The sequence below is a fragment of the Meleagris gallopavo genome, chromosome 20 (genome assembly GCF_905368555.1).
Source record: "Meleagris gallopavo chromosome 20, MGAL_WU_HG_1.1, whole genome shotgun sequence".
NCBI lineage: Eukaryota > Metazoa > Chordata > Aves > Galliformes > Phasianidae > Meleagris > Meleagris gallopavo.
The window spans coordinates 8,265,733-8,275,116 of record NC_139423.1 but is presented as its reverse complement, the minus strand read 5'-3'; the positions used below and the strand labels follow the sequence as shown (position 1 = coordinate 8,275,116).

The 9,384-nt window shown below is 44.4% G+C and overlaps 1 protein-coding gene across 1 annotated transcript; it reads left to right on the top strand.

The window, feature by feature from the left end:
* The first annotated feature begins 49 nt into the window (after positions 1 to 49).
* On the top strand, positions 50 to 8,698 carry ADAP2 (ArfGAP with dual PH domains 2). Its single transcript, XM_085239889.1, has 10 exons — positions 50 to 911; positions 1,812 to 1,942; positions 2,598 to 2,689; positions 2,824 to 2,909; positions 3,239 to 3,348; positions 3,970 to 4,116; positions 4,827 to 4,910; positions 6,130 to 6,192; positions 7,443 to 7,520; positions 8,022 to 8,698. Exons 1-10 carry the CDS (start codon positions 827 to 829, stop codon positions 8,238 to 8,240), a joined length of 1,095 nt encoding a protein of 364 aa, XP_085096015.1. The 5' UTR covers positions 50 to 826; the 3' UTR covers positions 8,241 to 8,698.
* The last annotated feature ends 686 nt before the right edge of the window (positions 8,699 to 9,384 follow it).

The following is a 9,384-nucleotide window of genomic DNA, read 5'->3' as shown; positions in this document are numbered from 1 at the left end:
ATAAAGGATCACTGTCCTAGCTGATTATAGTGTGAACCTATATTTATCAGAAAAAGGCTCTATAAACTATTGTTCATTTCAGGAAGTAAATGAGAAAGATAAATGAGGAGTGAGAGGCAGCTCCTCCTGAAGTTGGTTGTCTGGTTCTAATAATTGCCTTAAGAATTTTTGTTCAGGAATCTCCAAGTTGGTGCTGCGTCCAAAAGGTAAGGTGAATTCAACTATTTTTACTCTTTGATCCTCTGATCTGTGTGACCTGTGTGCAATTACCTCATGAAAACAGTTGCAGCCCTTTTGAATGAAGGATACTCGACATGGGATGGTTTGAAGTACTTACTCTTATACTGCAGTAGTCAGGAACTTCAGTAGTTCAGAACTGAGTGAAAAGAGGCTGAAGCAAGGGCTCCTACCGCTGTTGTGCCAGAAAAAAACCGCTGTCCAGAAGGGCTGGGGCTGGTGCTGAGGGAAAAATGAGCCGTGCCCCGTATGGGCTCCCTGAAAGCAGGAGCCTTAGCAATACTTCTTCAGACCGGAAAGAGGGAAGTTGGTTGTGGGCAGCTTGTGCGCTCAGTTCGGGGCTGTGCGATGATAGAAACTTCAGTCTGGGCGCGTTGTTAGCAGCGCGGCTATAAGTGCTGCAGCAGGGCTGCTCGCAGCTCGCCGCGGTTCCCGACCGGTACTCGCAGTGCGCCGGTTACCGACTCCCGGTGCGGAGCCTGGGCGGCCCCTCCGCGCGAGGCGGCCCCCAAGGAGTTCCTCCTTTCGCCTGCCGGGGCCGAGCCTCCCGCCGGGCTCCACCCGCAGAGCTCCGCGCCGGGCGGCGGTGATGGACCGCGACCGCAACAAGACGCTGCTGCAGGAGCTGCTGAAGGTCACCGGGAACGGCCGCTGCGCCGACTGCGGGGAGCCGGGTAAGCGGGGAGCCCTCGGCGCGGTGCGGATGGGGGCTGCCGGGCCGTGCCCGCCGTCCGGGCGCCCGCCCATCCCGTCGCAGGTTCGAGGCGCGGCCGTTCTCTGTTTCGGTCGCTTCCTCTGTTTCATTGCCTTTCGCTCCGCGCACCGCAGGGGCGGGAGGACGGAGCGGGCGGTTTCCCGAGGAGGGCAGCCCCGCGGTACCGACGCCGGCGGAGGTCGCTCGGCCGGGCTCCGGGAGGGGCGCGGGGCGGGCGGGCGGGCGGCGGGGCAGGAAATGGCCTCCGGCCGCTTCTCTGGGGCTGTGTGGAGCGCCGCAGGAGAGGAGCCGAGGGCGGGTGGCTGCGGAGCTCGGGGGACCCGGTAGTCGGTCGATTACCCGCAGCGGCTGCAAAGGAGCGCCAAGCGCCGTTTGTTCGGTGCGATAAGGGAGGGGCGGCCGGGGAAACGAAGTTGCTGGCGCGCTTGCAGCGCCTCTCAGCATCGACTGGACGCGGCTGCGGCAGGCGGGAGCTTCCACTTGCGGTCCCGGGCGGCTGCGCTCCGTGTGATCTTAGTTGCGCTCGCTGTCCGAAATAGCCTTCCAAATTCAGCAACAAGAACTTTCCACGATGAACTAATAATTAGCTTAGCTTCCACATCGCTGCTCATCTGCCTGAACGATCACATTAATTTTTAAACAAATTTAAACAAATGGTCTATGAAAAAGATTTCAGGGCTGCATTCTTCAGAGGGAAAAGCAGGTGCTGTTCCTCTAAATGTGTGCAAATGGCAGCCGTAAACAATGAGGTGGGATTTGGTGCATTAGGTGTGAAACCTGGGCTGTATGTGAGTGTCTGTGCCTTTTCCCAGTTATTTATACCAGTATTATAAAGTACATTCTTCTTGTTTGTGTCTAGATCCAGAGTGGGCTTCTTACAAACTTGGAATATTCATTTGTTTGATGTGCTCCGGAATCCATCGCAATCTTCCTCAAGTCAGCAGGGTCAAATCTCTTTGGCTTGACTTCTGGGAGAACGATCTTATAGAGGTACGGAAGGAAAAGGAATAATTCGCTTACTTTCTCCGTATTTCAGCATAACCTGTGACTCAGAATTTGTGCCATCCACCATGGACAGAGGAACAAAGCTGCACAGAGCAAAGTTAACTGCATGGGTAACTTCAGGGATTTTCTATGACCTACTCAATCAAATTACAGTGATAGGTGGCTGTATTTCTCACAGGCTGCAGTGATCTGCATATCAAAGCTTAGATCCTACTGATATGTCCAGTTAGTATGTTCCCTTTAGTAATGAAAGTAACCTTAAATATTGCTTCAAGCTGTCATCTTTCTGTGGGAATGTGTTAATAACATAACCATAACTTATTTCTAGGGATAGGCGAAGATAAAGGGAGATCATAAATATATTTTATTTCCTTTCTCTCTTCTGTCATTTTAATTAATGACCAGAACACTGTGTTCCCTCCCATCTGGTTCAGAATTTGAAGTACTGAAAAGGGCCAGCTATCTAAAAAGTGCAAACTATAGTTCCAAAGGAAATCTATAAACTCCAGAGATGCTGAAAGGTAGGGTGAGACTGAGCAAAATATGCAGTGTTCCCTTTGATCCAAGTTTCATTTTGTGCTCATTACATGATATTGGTTTTGTATTTGCAGACCTAACTGGATCTTCTTTTGTATTGCAGTTTATGAAGAAGCACGGGAATCTCTGTGCCAAAGCTAAATATGAAGCAAAAGTCCCTCCCTATTATTACATCCCCCAGTCCTGCGATTGCTTGTAAGTTGATTGTTTATTCAGTGCAGCAGACCTTTACAGCTATCAAACTGCTGCTTCCCTCTGCAGGTCCTTTGGGGTGGTCGGTGAAAATAGGGTAGAGACAGATCAGCTTTATCCATGTCTTCCTCTTTCAGGGTTTTAAGAGAACAATGGATTAGAGCTAAATATGAGCGTGAGGAATTTGTTGCCACCCGAGTCTGCCAAGATCCTTGCTCTGCAGGTAAAAGCTAGGATTGTCAGAGAAAAGGTATTCGTTTCAAGGCCAACAGTGCAGTACTTTGTCTGCACCTTTGAAGGTCTTTAGGGATGACTTGCATCGAATGAAATGTTGGATATGTAGTTCTTCAAGTCTGTGACTTTGAGAAGAAGCTCCCAACAATTACGGAGTATGTTTAGCTCATATATGCTCATACAGTTCTGTGGTTCTCCACTGGTTTGTTCTATTTGAAGTGAAAATTCTCAGATGGAAAAGAAACTTGAAACTCTGTGGCACAAAAATGGTGCTGTTGTGCTGCCTTTGTCTGACACCTGTCTCCACCCAATATGCAGGTAGCCATGAAGGATTCCTCTGGAAGCGTGGACGGGAAAGCAAGCAGTTCAAGCAGAGGCGGTTTCTCCTGTCAGCAAGGGAAGGGGTGATGAAGTACTACACTAAAGAAGTGAGTTCCCAGCCAGAGTCAGTTGTAGGTAGCTGGTCTACATCCAGCCTCAGGCTCTGCTCCTTACCAGCTGGAAACAGCACAAATAGCTTTGTCTCTAGCAGCCTGTATTAGGAACAACCCAGATGTTTCCACACTAACATTTGTGGTATCTTAGACAATTGCTCTTTTGGAATTAATCCGCCTTCTCCTCTGTCATTGCCTCCCTGCAGCCTCCTTTTCCTTAGTGAACAAAGGAAATGGATAGTGAATAGCAAGATGAAGAGGAGATCTGTTAGCAGCTGCTACCTCTTACGTTACCAAAATATTCTCTCATCAGCTGTTGCAGCAACATCCTCAACATGTTCCCCTTCCATGGGAGAATGTAGCTAATTGATTTCCAACTATGAAGTTGGAGAGAGAATGTTTGCAGTGCAGACACATCACTCCAGAGCCAAACATTTGTCAGGGAAAGGGAGTTGTGTAGGTGATTTTATGTAACGCAGAACTTGGGCTTTTATACTCCAGATGTATCAAATTATCAGGCACTTTCGGATCAGCGAGGATTTAGTTCTCAGCTAATCTGTCCTCCATTGCCTTCCTTTTGACCATTTTAATACAGTGATGCTTTTCACTTCACAGCCCAAAGGTCCAAAAGCCGTTATCAGCATTGAGAAACTGAATGTGATGTTCCAGGCAGAGAAAATCCATCATGCTCACGGGCTGCAAATCACATACAAGACAGATGGTCAAACAAGGAACCTTTTTGTCTATCATGAAAGTGGAAAGGTGAATGTCAGAGACTTTGGAATGAGCAGTATTCTCAGATGTTGGGTCTGTATTTTGGAAAAGCTATCTTGTTTTTGCAGGGTCTGATTCAAAATCACTATGACTTGTATAATTTAGAATGTTGCAGAATTTTACACTAGGAACTACAACATCTTGGTCCTGTTCTGTTGGAGTATTCAGCTTCACACACTAAATATTCTCAAACGTTCTTTGTGGCACATAAGTGTCTAAGATAATTGTCTGATGGTTTTATATAATTCAGTGATTGTATTCTTTGAAGCCTCTTGATACACATGAAGAATGTAGTTGTTCTGCATTATTTCCAAACAAACAATGGTGATTTTAAGAAGCATGCCTACAGGTTTTGTTAGATTTGTTTCTTTTCTTGATACAGTTCTGAAGTCTTTCCAGGTATGAGGGTTTCTAAACAATCCATAACTGAAGCAACTGAAAAAACCTGTGTACACAAACTTGGATGATTCTCCATGCTGAGGACGTCCAGAAACTTCTTGGAGAGGCTTAAAACTTATTTTGGAAGCTGAGTGTTTTTCAGGAGTCTGGGACAAGTCACTGACTCTCTCTGGCCTTTGGAGAGAAATTCTATATTTGCAAAGAGATAACAAGGAAGGAGAAAGGCCTTTTTGGAAAGGCATCATTCTTACCCCTTCATGTTATTTTTGTCTTTTTGTTTGTATTGCTCTTTTCCTTAGGAGATTGTTGACTGGTTCAATGCCATTCGGGCTGCACGTTACCATTATCTCAGAACAACCTTCCCAGCTCTCCCTGAGCACGAGGTGAGAACTTAACAAGGCATGAAGCAGTCTGTGCAAACACATTATGGGAAAGCATTTTCCCATTTGTGCCAGAACCAGGTGCTCAAACAGCAGTATGCAGCTTGGAAATGCCAGCTGCCATCATGCTTTCTCTGGAGAAAGAGGCAGGTTCCTAGTGTGCCTCAGCATGCTTCTAATACTGTGATTTGGAGGCAGCAGCTTTAAAATACATAAAACTTGTATAGATGTCAGTGGAACTGTTGACAGACTCTATGTGATGGCACTGGGGAAAAATGAATCTGCAAAGCAGATGCAGTTGTGTACTAAACAGATAGAGACCCTCGTTGAGAGACCATAATGCTTACTTTCATAATATGTCAGGAGATGGTGCATTTGTTTCCCCTCTTATTTGATATATTTGAAGCTTGTGTTTCTGCACAGCTAGTGCTGACAATTGCACCTCATTCTTTTTTTTTTTCCTTCTGGTTGACATTGGATATGAAAGCTAAATCTTTGTTTGCTTTTCAAAACATATCTGTATTTAGCTATACAAACTCCGTGTAATCACTCTAATCATTCATGCTCAGTGTTGTAATCACTCTCTCTCACTGTCTCTGTTGGTGCCAACAAATATTCCTTAGTATTCAGCTGTCTTAAAGATGGAAATGAAGGTAAGTCTTTTAATGGCAAACAAAAACACATTTGGGCTTCTCTTACACTGACCGGTTGTTGGTCATCTCCTTGCCAGGCAGGAATATCATGTTCTCAAACACAAAGATGCTCTGTCCCACTTTATTCTTCTCTTTGCAGTGAGCATCACTGAATTTGCTGCTTCTTCTGCTGTATTCCTTCACATTCTTTAAAACAGTCACTTTTCTTATCATAGATAGGTAAAATTAACATCTCTTTGAAAGCAACCAGACAACAGCCAGCCTATATACCGTGCCAAATTAGTAGTAAGCCTTGAGATGGACAGAAGATGAAGAGAAAAAAAGGTCACACTGTGGCTAACATGCAGAAAGGAAGTAAACGTTTAAGGCCAGAAAGACTCCCTGTTTCCTTTTATACTGAAGTCTTTCAAAAATCCTGTGTTCCTTCTTAATTCAGACTTCCCTTTGCTGAGCAGCCAAAAAAAAACCCCAAGCCCTAAAAGCCAAAATTGTCAGTGATTTGCTTTGACAGAAAAAGAACAGAAAAATGAGCCTCAATGAGATGGCAGATATTTATGTGTATGTTCTAGATCATACCCCGGATCACAAGAAATTATATCAAAGAAGGATATATGGAGAAAACAGGACCGAAGGTAGGTTGAGATTACCTACTTGACAGTACAGAAGCAAGATTCTTCCAGGAGATTACTTGATAATACTATGGTGCTTACTTATAAATGATTTATTAAGGGGGCTGGGTTAATAATGACATTGTATTCAAGCTTGTGTTATTTGGGATCATGTTTTACTTTGTACAGAGAAGAAAGTGTGAAGAAGGTTCCTTCTTGGAGAGTAAGCAAGCTGGATTAGTAGGCAGTGGAAATGCAAAGTACTGTTAGGCAACCCTAAATGAGTTACTGTATCAGTTGCCTACTAATTACAGCTCTTGAACTGCAGCTACCCCTAGAACAGAAAATCACATGCCAGCCCCCGCTATTTCCCTATTCTTTTAAGTTAATGGCACAGAAGTCACATCTCTTTACTGCGGCGAATTCTTCTGTGTTAAACCTATGGATTGGGTTGGTTGTTTATTTTTGTGGGAAAGTACTTGGCTGCTGCTTATTGAAACATTGAGAGAGATTTCAAGCTCTGCTAAAGGAGCATAGGAAGACCGGAGATCTTGTTTGAATGCTGCTACTTCTTGCCTTGCTCCTCTGGATGAGCTGTGAGTCAAAGTCCTATTGAAAAATTTAGTGATTAAATACTGAATATTGATGGTGGGTTGTTTGTTTTTTTGTTTGTTTGTTTTTTGCCTACCTCGGTGCTAGCCTCCCAGCACATCTTCCTGCAGTTACTGGTATAGAGTATACTCACAGCTACAAGCATGTTTTGGCTTGCTTTTTTTTCCTGAGGCCTAAACTCAGTTCAAACTGGAGTGAGCCTTGGCAGAGGACTCTTCAGCACAGAGCAATGAATATCTCGGGGAATGGTTCCATGAGTGCAGTTGATGGAATTAGCACTTTTAAAAAATAAATGCCCATGCTGCAATTGTAGGGACAACATCCCAAACCAAAATCCTGAAGTTGTTTGCATGTTCTCCTCATGATAACCACTGGCTCACAGATCATTTTTCTGCAGTGACTTTGATTAATCTATGTACTGTAGTTTTTTTTAACCTGATTAGATTGCTAGTAAAATGAATTTCCGTGGTTTATCCAAAGGATTGTCACTAAATGCAAATTTCCAGTTGCACACAGCAGTGACTCACTAGTTGCCAGTTCAGAGGATGGGTTAAACTGAATTCAAGCTCAGAATCGTTTAAGCAACCTTGGGATCTGCTCTGAATGGGAAAAATTTGTCTTTGGGACTTGGTCTTTAAAGAACTTCTACCATCTACTTGCAGCAGAAGGAGACCTTTAAGATGCGCTGGTTCAGCCTAGACTCTGAAGAGAGAAACCTGCTGTACTTTAAAAACCCACTGGTAAACAGGGTGTTCTTCACTATTCCACAAGTTCCTTCATGGAGGTGGGTGGGGAGAAAGGGTCTGTTATAATCCAGCTCTCCCAGTAGCTGCATAAAACAAACAAGGTAATCTCTAGAGCTAATCTCCTTCATTGCGGGTATTCTCGGGGGTATCAGCCTGTTTTTTTTCCCAGCCATGTTGTAGTCACACATGGAACCTTAGGCAAGATGTTTGATATTCCAGAGGGCAATATATTGTTTCCTACCATTGCTCTTACAAGAATTCCTCTTACAAGTGTTCCTTCTGAACACTCAACCAGCTCTGCAAGTATAGGCTCTTCTTGCTTCTGAGAATGCTCAAGAGTGTGAAATGGCTCTAGTAAGTTTCTGCTTGTCACCAGTTCAGTGACCCTTCCACTCATCTCCAGCTCCTCCTGCTCCATGTCAAGGGATAGAATAATGTCTGCTAGAGCTGCATTGTCCACTGGCTAATGAATATCTTCTGTTTCCTTCCTTCTAGGATGCATTTCCACAAGGCCAAGTTTTTATTGGAAGGAGAGTCGAGGGCTATGAAGTACGAGCTGGCTTGCCCCAGGGAATATCAGTAAAGAAGAGGAAATCGGGGATCACCATGGTCACACCAATGAGAGAGTTTTTGTTTCTGTGTGAGAACGATAGGGAGCAGAGAGAGTGGATAGATGCCTTGAATGGAGTAATTGCCCAGCCCTTGTCTGGTTGAGACTAACATTGAGTTCCGGTGAACTGCACTTCTTGGGCTCTGTTTGGCACTGGTCTGCATTCTCTTTTTGTCAGCAGGGATGGTGCTGAAGCCCATTCAGAGACTGCGCTACAAAGGGCTTCTTCCTTCAACAGCTACAGGCGCAGGAAGGGTGGCAAAATAAATGAGTGAAGGGAATGCAGATATTCAGAAATTATCTGTCCCTTCTTTTGAAGTGCATTCACTCTTCCTTACATTCTCTGCTTTTGAGCAGATGAGGCCTTCCTAGGCTGATGTAGGGATAAAGTAGCTCTTGTTATATGGAAAAAGAAACAAAGTCAGTTTGTCCACAGAGGACTGGTATGAATTTCCTTGAGGATTCCTGAAAAATGTACATGACAATGCAGCCATGACATATATTCTGACAGTAAATGTGACCATCTGTTACATGCATGCATAGAACAAGTGACCAAGAGGCAAAGACATCACCACCTGCCAGGACAATGCAGCATGTCCTGCTGGATAGATGAAAGATAAAAATACGTGCTGGAATGATTGGATGTCTTTCTTGGGGGGGGGAGGGAGGGGAGAACAGAGGCAGGCAACTACTATACCTGCCTGCATCTTCTGTCCAGCTAGGGACATGGTTGTTGTCCTTGTAATGGTTTTAATGTCATTTACAGTGTTATTTTTATCACTGAAACTGTAAAAAAAAAAAAAAAAAAAAAAAAAAAAAGTAGGGGGTGGAAGGGACTGCTGGAGATCACATGCTCCAATCCCCTGATAATGTATGTTTGTATCATCTATCCCACACTTCCTAAGCTTATCTTCTAAGGATGTTCTCGGAGACAAAAAGGCAGGCAGCATCCACTGCTTTTCCCTCATCTACCCAACCACTCATGACAGATTAGTTGAGTATGGTTTTCCTTTGCTGCATCCATGTTGACTACTCCTGATAACCTTCTTTTCTTTCTTCCACTTGCTTGGGCTTGGACATGACATCCAGAATTAGTTGGATGGAGGTGAGGCTGACTGGCCTGTAGACTCTTATTATTTGAGGATCTGAGAAACAAGTCCTCAAAACTAAAAGTCAAGTTTGAATTGTGAAGAATGTTGTGGAAGCATTCTAATGACATACCCTTAGATCCTTGCTTTCAACAGTTGC

Coding starts and splice junctions, on each gene's coding strand:
- ADAP2 (XM_085239889.1), top strand. CDS start 827: ATGGACCGCGACCGCAACAAGACGCTGCTGCAGGAGCTGCTGAAGGTC. Junction 912..1,811: donor CGCCGACTGCGGGGAGCCGG/GTAAGCGGGGAG, acceptor GTTTGTGTCTAG/ATCCAGAGTGGGCTTCTTAC. Junction 6,193..7,442: donor TGGAGAAAACAGGACCGAAG/GTAGGTTGAGAT, acceptor ATCTACTTGCAG/CAGAAGGAGACCTTTAAGAT.